A 12,429-nucleotide genomic window follows, 5' to 3' on the forward strand; every position below is an offset into this window, starting at 1 on the left:
TGACACTCCAAGCTATGGTTGGGCACTTTGTTTATAAAGTTCTAAATATATGTATTCAAACATTTATTTGCCTTGACTCAGAATGTTCAACTTTCCTTATTTTCAGACAGTCAGTTTCATATTTGGGATAATGCATTTTGATTTGACCATTTTTTCTTACCTTAAAATTTGACTTTTTCCCTGTGGGCTGTTAGGCTCGCGGGGGCTGAAAATGCTTCATTTTATTGCGTCATTCTTGGCGCGGACTTTTTTGGCGCAAAAATTCTATTTCCGTTTCCGGCGTCATACGTGTCGCCGGAAGTTGCGTCATTCTTTGACGTTATTTCGCGCCAAAAATATCGGCGTTCCGGATGTGGCGTCATTTTTGGCGCCAAAAAGCATTTAGGCGCCAAATAATGTGGGCGTCGCTTTTGTCTCCACATTATTTAAGTCTCATTTTTTATTGCTTCTGGTTGCTAGAAGCTTGTTCTTTGGCATTCTTTCCCATTCCTGAAACTGTCATTTAAGGAATTTGATCAATTTTGCTTTATATGTTGTTTTTTCTCTTACATATTGCAAGATGTCTCACGTTGCATCTGAGCCAGAAGATACTACAGGAAAATCGCTGTCAAGTGCTGAATCTACCAAAGCTAAGTGTATCTGCTGTAAACTTTTGGTAGCTATTTCTCCAGCTGTTGTTTGTATTGATTGTCATGACAAACTTGTTAAAGCAGATAATATTTCCTTTAGTAAAGTACCATTGCCTGTTGCAGTTCCCTCAACATCTAAGGTGCAGAATGTTCCTGATAATATAAGAGATTTTGTTTCTGAATCCATAAAGAAGGCTATGTCTGTTATTTCTCCTTCTAGTAAACGTAAAAAATCTTTTAAAACTTCTCTCCCTACAGATGAATTTTTAAATGAACATCATCATTCTGATTCTGATGACTCCTCTGGTTCAGAGGATTCTGTCTCTGAGGTTGATGCTGATAAATCTTCATATTTATTTAAAATGGAATTTATTCGTTCTTTACTTAAAGAAGTTCTAATTGCTTTAGAAATAGAGGATTCTAGTCCTCTTGATACTAATTCTAAACGTTTAGATAAGGTATTTAAAGCTCCTGTGGTTATTCCAGAAGTTTTTCCTGTTCCTAATGCTATTTCTGCAGTAATTTCCAAAGAATGGGATAAATTGGGTAATTCATTTACTCCTTCTAAACGTTTTAAGCATTTATATCCTGTGCCGTCTGACAGATTAGAATTTTGGGACAAAATCCCTAAAGTTGATGGGGCTATTTCTACCCTTGCTAAACGTACTACTATTCCTACGTCAGATGGTACTTCGTTTAAGGATCCTCTAGATAGGAAAATTGAGTCCTTTCTAAGAAAAGCTTATCTGTGTTCAGGTAATCTTCTTAGACCTGCTATATCTTTGGCTGATGTTGCTGCAGCTTCAACTTTTTGGTTGGAAACTTTAGCGCAACAAGTAACACATCGTGATGCTCATGACATTATTATTCTTCTTCAGCATGCTAATAATTTTATCTGTGATGCCATTTTTGATATTATCAGAGTTGATGTCAGGTTTATGTCTCTAGCTATTTTAGCTAGAAGAGCTTTATGGCTTAAAACTTGGAATGCTGATATGGCTTCTAATCAACTTTACTTTCTATTTCTTTCCAGGGTAACAAATTATTTGGTTCTCAGTTGGATTCCATCATTTCAACTGTTACTGGTGGGAAAGGAACTTTTTTACCACAGGATAAAAAATCTAAAGGTAAAAGTAGAGCTAATAATCGTTTTCGTTCCTTTCGTTTCAACAAAGAACAAAAGCCTGATCCTTCATCCTCAGGAGCAGTTTCAGTTTGGAAACCATCTCCAGTCTGGAATAAATCCAAGCCAGCTAGAAAGGCAAAGCCTGCTTCTAAGTCCACATGAAGGTGCGGCTCTCATTCCAGCTCAGCTGGTAGGGGGCAGGTTACGTTTTTTCAAGGAAATTTGGATCAATTCTGTTCACAATCTTTGGATTCAGAACATTGTTTCAGAAGGGTACAGAATTGGTTTCAAGATAAGACCTCCTGCAAAGAGATTTTTTCTTTCCCGTGTCCCAGTAAATCCAGTAAAAGCTCAAGCATTTCTGAAATGTGTTTCAGATCTAGAGTTGACTGGAGTAATTATGCCAGTTCCAGTTCAGGAACAGGGGATGGGGTTTTATTCAAATCTCTTCATTGTACCAAAGAAGGAGAATTCCTTCAGACCAGTTCTGGATCTAAAAATATTGAATCGTTATGTAAGGATACCAACGTTCAAAATGGTAACTATAAGGACTATCTTGCCTTTTGTTCTGCAAGGGAATTATATGTCCACAATAGATTTACAGGATGCATATCTGCATATTCCGATTCATCCAGATCATTTTCAGTTCCTGAGATTCTCTTTTCTGGACAATCATTACCAGTTTGTGGCTCTGCCGTTTGGCCTAGCTACAGCTCCAAGAATTTTTACAAAGGTTCTCGGTGCCCTTCTGTCTGTAATCAGAGAACAGGGTATTGTGGTATTTCCTTATTTGGACGATATCTTGGTACTTGCTCAGTCTTTACATTTAGCAGAATCTCATACGAATCGACTTGTTTCTTCAAGATCATGGTTGGAGGATCAATTTACCAAAAAGTTCTTTGATTCCTCAGACAAGGGTAACCTTTCTGGGTTTCCAGATGGATTCAGTGTCCATGACTCTGTCTTTAACAGACAAGAGACGTCTAAAATTGATTGCAGCTTGTCGAAACCTTCAGTCACAATCATTCCCTTCGGTAGCCTTATGCATGGAAATTCTAGGTCTTATGACTGCTGCATCGGACGCGATCCCCTTTGCTCGTTTTCACATGCGACCTCTTCAGCTCTGTATGCTGAAGCAATGGTGCAAGGATTACACGAAGATATCTCAAACAATATCTTTAAAACCGATTGTTCGGCACTCTCTAACATGGTGGACAGATCACCATCGTTTAATTCAGGGGGCTTCTTTTGTGCTTCCGACCTGGACTGTAATTTCAACAGATGCAAGTCTCACGGGTTGGGGAGCTGTGTGGGGATCTCTGACGGCACAGGGAGTTTGGGAATCTCAGGAGGTGAGATTACCTATCAATATCTTGGAACTCCGTGCAATTTTCAGAGCTCTTCAGTTTTGGCCTCTTCTGAAGAGAGAATCGTTCATTTGTTTTCAGACAGACAATGTCACAACTGTGGCATACATCAATCATCAAGGAGGGACTCACAGTCCTCTGGCTATGAAAGAAGTATCTCGAATTTTGGTTTGGGCGGAATCCAGCTCCTGTCTAATCTCTGCGGTTCATATCCCAGGTGTAGACAATTGGGAAGCGGATTATCTAAGTCGCCAAATGTTGCATCCGGGCGAATGGTCTCTTCACCCAGAGGTATTTCTTCAGATTGTTCAAATGTGGGAACTTCCAGAAATAGATCTGATGGCGTCCCATCTAAACAAGAAACTTCCCAGGTATCTGTCCAGATCCCGGGATCCTCAGGCGGAGGCAGTGGATGCATTATCACTTCCTTGGAAGTATCATCCTGCCTATATCTTTCCGCCTCTAGTTCTTCTTCCAAGAGTGATCTCCAAGATTCTGAAGGAATGCTCGTTTGTTCTGCTGGTAGCTCCAGCATGGCCTCACAGGTTTTGGTATGCGGATCTTGTCCGGATGGCCTCTTGCCAACCGTGGACTCTTCCGTTAAGACCAGACCTTCTATCACAAGGTCCTTTTTTCCATCAGGATCTGAAATCCTTAAATTTAAAGGTATGGAGATTGAACGCTTGATTCTTGGTCAAAGAGGTTTCTCTGACTCCGTGATTAATACTATGTTACAGGCTCGTAAATCTGTATCTCGAGAGATATATTATAGAGTCTGGAAGACTTATATTTCTTGGTGTCTTTCTCATCATTTTTCTTGGCATTCTTTTAGAATACCGAGAATTTTACAGTTTCTTCAGGATGGTTTAGATAAGGGTTTGTCCGCAAGTTCTTTGAAAGGACAAATCTCTGCTCTTTCTGTTCTTTTTCACAGAAAGATTGCTATTCTTCCTGATATTCATTGTTTTGTACAAGCTTTGGTTCGTATAAAACCTGTCATTAAGTCAATTTCTCCTCCTTGGAGTTTGAATTTGGTTCTGGGAGCTCTTCAAGCTCCTCCGTTTGAACCTATGCATTCATTGGACATTAAATTACTTTCTTGGAAAGTTTTGTTCCTTTTGGCCATCTCTTCTGCTAGAAGAGTTTCTGAATTATCTGCTCTTTCTTGTGAGTCTCCTTTTCTGATTTTTCATCAGGATAAGGCGGTGTTGCGAACTTCTTTTGAATTTTTACCTAAAGTTGTGAATTCCAACAACATTAGTAGAGAAATTGTGGTTCCTTCATTATGTCCTAATCCTAAGAATTCTAAGGAGAAATCGTTGCATTCTTTGGATGTTGTTAGAGCTTTGAAATATTATGTTGAAGCTACGAAATCTTTCCGTAAGACTTCTAGTCTATTTGTTATCTTTTCCGGTTCTAGGAAAGGCCAGAAAGCTTCTGCCATTTCTTTGGCATCTTGGTTGAAATCTTTAATTCATCTTGCCTATGTTGAGTCGGGTAAAATTCCGCCTCAGAGAATTACAGCTCATTCTACTAGGTCAGTATCTACTTCCTGGGCGTTTAGGAATGAAGCTTCGGTTGACCAGATCTGCAAAGCAGCAACTTGGTCCTCTTTGCATACTTTTACTAAATTCTACCATTTTGATGTATTTTCTTCTTCTGAAGCAGTTTTTGGTAGAAAAGTACTTCAGGCAGCGGTTTCAGTTTGAATCTTCTGCTTATGTTTTTCGTTAAACTTTATTTTGGGTGTGGATTATTTTCAGCAGGAATTGGCTGTCTTTATTTTATCCCTCCCTCTCTAGTGACTCTTGTGTGGAAAGATCCACATCTTGGGTAGTCATTATCCCATACGTCACTAGCTCATGGACTCTTGCTAATTACATGAAAGAAAACATAATTTATGTAAGAACTTACCTGATAAATTCATTTCTTTCATATTAGCAAGAGTCCATGAGGCCCGCCCTTTTTTTGTGGTGGTTATGATTTTGTATAAAGCACAATTATTCCAATTCCTTTTTTTATATGCTTTCGCACTTTTTTATCACCCCACTTCTTGGCTATTCGTTAAACTGAATTGTGGGTGTGGTGAGGGGTGTATTTATAGGCATTTTGAGGTTTGGGAAACTTTGCCCCTCCTGGTAGGAATGTATATCCCATACGTCACTAGCTCATGGACTCTTGCTAATATGAAAGAAATGAATTTATCAGGTAAGTTCTTACATAAATTATGTTTTTTAATTAAAAAACTTCAGTCACCACTGCACCCTATAGTTTCTCCTTTTTCTTCCTAGCCTTCGGTCGAATGACTGGGGGGCGGAGCTTAGGGAGGAGCTATATGGACAGCTCTGCTGTGGGTGCTCTCTTTGCCACTTCCTGTAGAGAAGGAGAATATCCCACAAGTATGGATGAATCCGTGGACTCGATACATCACAAGAGAGAGAAATTTATCAGGTAAGCATACATTCAGTTTTTTGTTATAAGTAAATAAATAATAAACTATATTATTTTTAAAATGCTGATAAATGGAACAACAAATGATTCAGGTTTATCTGCAGGAAATATGCTAGATGGTGTAATGTCTCCATATGCTGCATCCTACTACCATGTGTTTAAATGTATACACAAAATAAATGATTTTCACCATACTAATATGAAGTCCATAAACACTTGTGTTTGTTGTTTGATACTGTTGTGGTTTGACCCTTGCCGTCCCTATTGACAAAATGATCTTGGTTAAGCCAGATCTTTTACTTGCTTGCCTTTTGGTATAAACATTATACAAAAGTTCTGTATATTTGTATATGCTATATATTAAATATTATAAAATAATTACTGCATTCCACTATAAGCAATGATCTCTTTTGGCTAGGCTTTATCCTGTACACTATTTGTAACATGTATTCATTCTTTTATTCATCTTTAATTTAGGAATACCCAACATACACTATCCTTGGACAGAATCAGTACCAGCAGTGTTACCCAAATCAAAGCTTTTCAGCAGCCACAACTTCTAGTGTAACAGAGAGTAGCTCTGTAATAACACCAGCGTTCCAACAGAAACCAGAAGCCACCACCCTAGCACAAGGCACCCAGAGACCGGCATCCGGTATGTATACCTGACAAGCTTTTCTACTGCTTTTATGGGAGCTTGGCCTTCATTTTGTTCTGTAAGGGTCTACTTATGCTTTATATAGCTGCTCTCTGTATGGCAGTGCACACTTGGTACATTACAAAAAGTTATAATTTTATTTTTACACGTCTAGAAAATGTTATCATAAGTTAAGTTTTAACAAAATTTGATAGCCGTGGTTCCTGGCTGCTACATTTTAGGTTGTTTCTGTTTTTTCTCCTTTAAAAACAATATTGTTAGCACCTTAATATTTTGGATGCTTAAATTTAATATAACTCAAATAAAAATGTGTCCAGCCATACTTGGATGTTGATCATTTGATATACGGTAAATGTATTTTTAGGGTTAAATGGTTTCTTAAACCACAAATCTTCAATATTTACATTAATTCGTGTTACTTATCCTTTTATCTTGTATCTTCATTTTTTTGGGCATTAGTTTTCAATGTTGATTGCTTGTGCATGATTTTGATTACACAGATGTTGCATACATTCTCAAATTTGAGGAAGGTAGAATCTGTACATTGCTCTGAGTATTGTTCAATTGTTTTTTTTTTTTAATTGTTGAAATAATTTAATACTACTTTATCAGGTGACAATGCAGAAAGCCAGCAAGGGGCAAGAGCAATGGGCAGTAAGGAAATAGATGACCAAAGTAGGAAAAGCATCCATTTGAAAAACAGAGGAAAGGGAAAAAAAGCGGACTCCTCTTCATTGCAAGACGGTGACCTTGAGGTAGGTGTCTGATATCACTATGTTCTTTAAAGTTAGTGTAAATAGATTGGAAATATTTTATAAAATGTATATGTAGTTGAATTCATTTAATTGGTAAAACACTGGTATATCCTTTTGTTTCTTACTTTCTAATACCCCGCTCTGACCACCTCTGTAAAAACTAAATTTCTTTCTTATGACACGGTGAGTCCACGGGATCATAAATTACTGTTGGGAATAGAACTCCTGGCAGGAGGAGGCAAAGAGCACCACAGCAAAGCTGTTAAGTATCACTTGCCTTTCCACAACCCCCAGTCATTCTCTTTGCCTAAGGTGCAAGGAGGAGGTGAAATTTAGGTGTCCAAGATTCTTCTATCAAGATTTTATTTTGGAAGCCTTGGCAAGCTTGCTCTGATCTTCCCTGACGTGCTGGGTTTAGCTGTACTCCACTTTTGTCTCTTCAGTAGGGCTGTGGTAGCTTTAAAAAAGTTAGGAAGTTGTGGGTTAGGCCTCACTGCGCATTCCTAACAATTTTGCTGCCCTTTATAATATGCCAGAGTAGGCTTACTCTGTTCATTATTTCATTTGCAGGACCCTGTGAGGGGCGCCTTCCTCCCATTCCTGGAGCTGTCTCCCTGTTGGTCAGGCAAAGGTGTAAGGTAAGTGGCATTTTTTTTATCTTAAAAACCCTGGCACTTGAAGGGACACTGAACCCATTTTTTTCTTTTGTGATTCAGATAGAGCATGACATTTTAAGCAACTTTCTAATTTACTCCTATTATCAAATTTTCTTCATGCTCTTGGTATCTTTTTTTTTTTTTTGTTTTGAATCAGCTTTATTTAACAAATTATAAAGGTAGAATTACAAGTTGTGGAGACACAGCTCCAAGGTAATACATTGAAAGCGAGACATCACGTGTTATGTTTTAAGCTAATTCCTTTTTAATAACTTAACATTGGACTGGGTTAACCAACGGCTTCATCCTTACTTGTGGGATATTCTCTTCCCCTACAGGAAATGGCAAAGAGAGCACACAGCAAGAGCTTTCCATATAGCTCCCCCTCTGGCTCCGCCCTCCAGTCATTCTCTTTGCCGCTCTGAACAAGTAGCATCTCCACGGGGTTGGTAAAGAGTATGTGGTGTTAGTTGTAGTTTTATTTCTTCTATCAAGAGTTTGTTATTTTAAAATAGTGCCGGTTTGTACTATTTACTCTACAACAGAAAGTGAAGAAGATTTCTGTTAAAAGAGGAGTATGATTTTAGCACCAGTAACTAAAATCCATTGCTGTTCCCACGCAGGACTGTTGAAACCAGAGAACTTCAGTTGGGGGGAGCAGTTTGCAGACTTATCTGCTTCAGGTATGACCAGTCTAATTTCTAACAAGACATTGTAATGCTAGAAGACTGTCAGTTTTCCCTTAGGGGATCGGTAAGCCATTTTCTTAGACTCAGTAACAGAATTAAGGCTTATAAATTGGGCTCTATGCTGGTTGACACTATTGTGGGCTAAATCGATTAGTTTTTATCATATTTATGTGACATTTGGAGTGTTTTGTGAACTTTTAAACACTTTTGGGAACGTTTATTACGCCTGGCATTTGGTTAGACGCCTAATCTAGTCAGAAAGACCCCTTCACTCTAGTATGCAGAAGGAGGAGGCCTCATTTTCGCTCCTCAGTTGTGCAGTTACTTCCATAGGCAGTGCATGCAGCTTCATGTGAGAGGGTCCTGTAGCTCAGAAAAGGACTCAGAAAGGCTTATTACTGTGGAGAATAACCCCTAAAGGAAGGTAAAAGCCGCAGCAAAGCTGTGGCAGGGACTGTAGTGTGGTTAAAGCAGTAATTTGTACTTTTTACTCCGGTTTGCTCATTTTTGGGGTTAGAGACTTGAAATTTGGGGTGCAATACTTTCAAGGCATTAAGACACTAGGGTGTAATTTTCATAAAGATCGGACGTTTCTTTGATAGTTTTTCGATCTTTCAGAAACAAAGTGTGCTCTTTTTATTGTTTAAAGAGACAGTAACGGTTTTTGTTTAAATTTAATTTTTTGCATTAATAGCCTGCCTAAATCTGTCTAACAGATAGCATATGTTCTGTGTGTATGGAAGCCAAGGTGGTTCCCCCATTAAATGTATGTGCAAATTGTGCCATGGCGTCCAAACAAAATAAGGACAGTACTGTCACATTTCATAAGATTGCCCAAGATGATTCTTTAAGTGAAGGTAGTGGGGATAGTTCATCATCCTCTCCTTCTGTGTCAACACCAGTTTTGCCCGCGCAGGCGATACCTAGTACATCTAAAGCGCCAATGCTTGTTACTATGCAGAAATTAACAGCAGTAATGGATAATTCTATAGCATATCTTTTATCCAAGCTGCCAGCATTTCCCAGAAAGCGTGATTGCTCAGTTTTAAATACAGAAGATGAGCAAGTTGGCGCTGACGATAATTTATCTGTTATACCCTCACATCAATCTGAGTTGGCAGTGAGGGAGGGTCTGTCTGAGGGAGAAATTTCTGATTCAGGAAAAGTTTCTCAGCAGGCAGAACCTGATATCGTGGCATTTAAATTTAAGCTAGAACATCTCCGCGCCCTGCTTAAGGAGGTACTAGCTACTCTAGATGATTGTGATTCTTTGGTGATTCCAGAGAAGTTGTGCAAAATGGACAAATTCTTAGAGGTCCCAGTGCACGCTGATGCTTTTCCGATACCCAAGAGGGTGGCGGACATAGTGACTAAGGAGTGGGAGAAGCCAGGTGTACCTTTTGTTCCCCCTCCTATATTTAAGAAAATGTTCCCCATTGTCGACCCCAGAAGGGACGCATGGCAAACGGTCCCTAAGGTAGAGGGGGCAGTTTCAACGTTAGCCAAGCGCACAACTATTCCTATTGAGGACAGTTGCGCTTTCAAAGATCCTATGGATAAAAAATTGGAAGGATTGCTTAAAAAGATATTTGTTCAGCAAGGTTTCCTTCTTCAACCAATTTCGTGCATTATTCTTGTCACCACGGCGGTGTCTTTTTGGTTCGAGGAACTAGAAAATTTGCTCCAAAAGGAGACTCCATATGATGAATTCACGCACTAAAGTTGGCTAATTCCTTTATTTTGGATGCCGCTTTTCAATTAGCAAAATTAGCGGCGAAAAATTCAGGCTTTGCAATAGTGGCGCGCAGGGCGCTTTGGCTAAAATCTTGGTCGGCGCATGTGTCGTCCAAAACAAAATTGCTTAATATTCCTTTCAAGGGTAAGACCCTTTTCGGGCCAGAATTGAAGGAGATTATTTCAGACATCACTGGGGGAAAGGGCCATGCCCTCCCACAGGATAGGCCTTTCAAGGCTAAGAATAAATCTAATTTTCGTTCCTTTCGCAATTTCAGGAACGGACCGGCTCCTAACTCTGCAGCCTCTAGACAAGAGGGTAACGCTTCCCAGCCTAAACCAGCATGGAAACCATTGCAAGGCTGGAACAAGGGTAAACAGGCCAAGAAGCCTTCTGCTGCTACCAAGACAGCATGAAGGGGTAGCCCCCGATCCGGGACCGGATCTAGTAGGGGGCAGACTTTCTCTCTTTGCTCAGGCTTGGGCAAGAGATGTTCCGGATCCCTGGGCACTAGAAAAAGTCTCTCAGGGGTATCTTCTAGAGTTCAAGGAACTTCCTCCAAGGGGAAGGTTCCACATGTCTCGCTTATCTTCAGACCAGATAAAGAGACAGGCATTCTTACATTGCGTAGGAGACCTATTAAAGATGGGAGTGATACACCCAGTTCCAACAGCGGAACAAGGTCTGGGTTTTTACTCAAATCTGTTTGTAGTTCCCAAAAAAGAGGGAACCTTCAGGCCAATTCTGGATTTAAAAATTCTAAACAAATTCCTCAGAGTTCCATCATTCAAAATGGAAACCATTCGGACGATTTTACCAACGATCCAGGAGGGTCAATATATGACTACCGTGGACTTAAAGGATGCGTACCTGCATATTCCTATCCACAAAGATCATCATCATCAGTTCCTGAGGTTCGCCTTTCTGGACAAACATTACCAGTTCGTGGCTCTTCCATTCGGTTTAGCCACTGCTGCCAGAATTTTCACAAAGGTGCTAGGGTCCCTTCTAGCGGTTCTAAGGCCGAGGGGCATTGCTGTAACACCTTACCTAGACGACATTCTAATCCAAGCGGCGTCTCTTCCCAAAGCAAGGGCTCATACAGACATTGTCTTAGCCTTTCTCAGGTCTCACGGGTGGAAGGTGAACATAGAAAAGAGTTCCCTGTCCCCGTCCACAAGGGTTCCTTTTCTGGGAACAATAATAGATTCTGTAGAAATGAAGATATTTCTGACAGAGGTCAGAAAGTTAAAACTTCTAAACGCTTGTCAAGTTCTTCAATCTATTCCTCAGCCTTCCATAGCTCAGTGCATGGAGGTAATAGGATTAATGGTTGCAGCAATGGACGTGGTTCCTTTTGCTCGAATTCATCTAAGACCATTGCAACTGTGCATGCTCAAACAGTGGAATGGGGATTATGCAGACTTGTCTCCCCAGATTCAAGTAGACCAGGTAACCAGAGAATCACTCCGCTGGTGGTTAACTCAGGATCACCTAACTCAGGGAATGAGTTTCCGCAGACCAGAGTGGGTCATCGTCACAACCGACGCCAGTCTCTTAGGCTGGGGCGCGGTCTGGGACTCCCTGAAAGCTCAGGGTCTATGGTCTCGGGAAGAGTCTCTTCTCCCGATAAACATTTTGGAACTGAGAGCGATATTCAATGCGCTCCTGGCTTGGCCTCAACTAGCGAAGGCCAGATTCATAAGATTTCAGTAGGACAACATGACGACTGTAGCGTACATCAATCATCAGGGGGGAACAAAGAGTTCCTTGGCGATGAGAGAGGTATCCAAGATCATCAATTGGGCGGAGGATCACTCCTGCCATCTATCTGCAATTCACATCCCAGGAGTAGACAACTGGGAGGCGGATTATTTGAGTCGTCAGACTTTCCATCCGGGGGAGTGGGAACTCCACCCGGAGGTCTTTGCCCAGTTAACTCAACTATGGGGCACTCCAGATATGGATCTGATGGCGTCTCGTCAGAACTTCAAGGTTCCTCGATACGGGTCCAGATCCAGGGATCCCAAGGCGACACTAGTGGATGCATTGGTGGCGCCTTGGTCGTTCAATCTAGCTTATGTGTTTCCACCGTTGCCTCTCCTTCCCAGGCTTGTAGCCAGGATCAAACAGGAGAAGGCCTCGGTGATTCTGATAGCTCCTGCGTGGCCACGCAGGACTTGGTATGCAGACCTGGTGAATATGTCATCGACTCCACCATGGAAGCTACCTTTGAGACAGGATCTTCTAGTACAAGGTCCATTCGAACATCCAAATCTAGTCTCTCTGCAACTGACTGCTTGGAAATTGAACGCTTGATTCTATCTAAGCGTGGGTTTTCAGATTCGGTTATAGATACTCTG

General features: G+C 40.6%; 1 protein-coding gene across 2 annotated transcripts in view; it reads left to right on the forward strand.

Annotated features, from left to right (window-relative positions):
* Positions 1 to 12,429, forward strand: part of EYA3 (EYA transcriptional coactivator and phosphatase 3) — a 634,133-nt gene that overhangs the window by 283,267 nt on the left and 338,437 nt on the right. For both annotated transcript variants that reach the window (XM_053707122.1, XM_053707121.1), the window contains 2 exons: positions 6,051 to 6,228; positions 6,844 to 6,986. In XM_053707122.1, the coding sequence (XP_053563097.1) occupies positions 6,051 to 6,228; positions 6,844 to 6,986 (321 nt within the window). The remainder of the gene's footprint in view (positions 1 to 6,050; positions 6,229 to 6,843; positions 6,987 to 12,429) is intronic.

The sequence above is a fragment of the Bombina bombina genome, chromosome 3 (assembly GCF_027579735.1).
Source record: "Bombina bombina isolate aBomBom1 chromosome 3, aBomBom1.pri, whole genome shotgun sequence".
In the NCBI taxonomy this organism is placed as follows: Eukaryota; Metazoa; Chordata; class Amphibia; order Anura; family Bombinatoridae; genus Bombina; species Bombina bombina.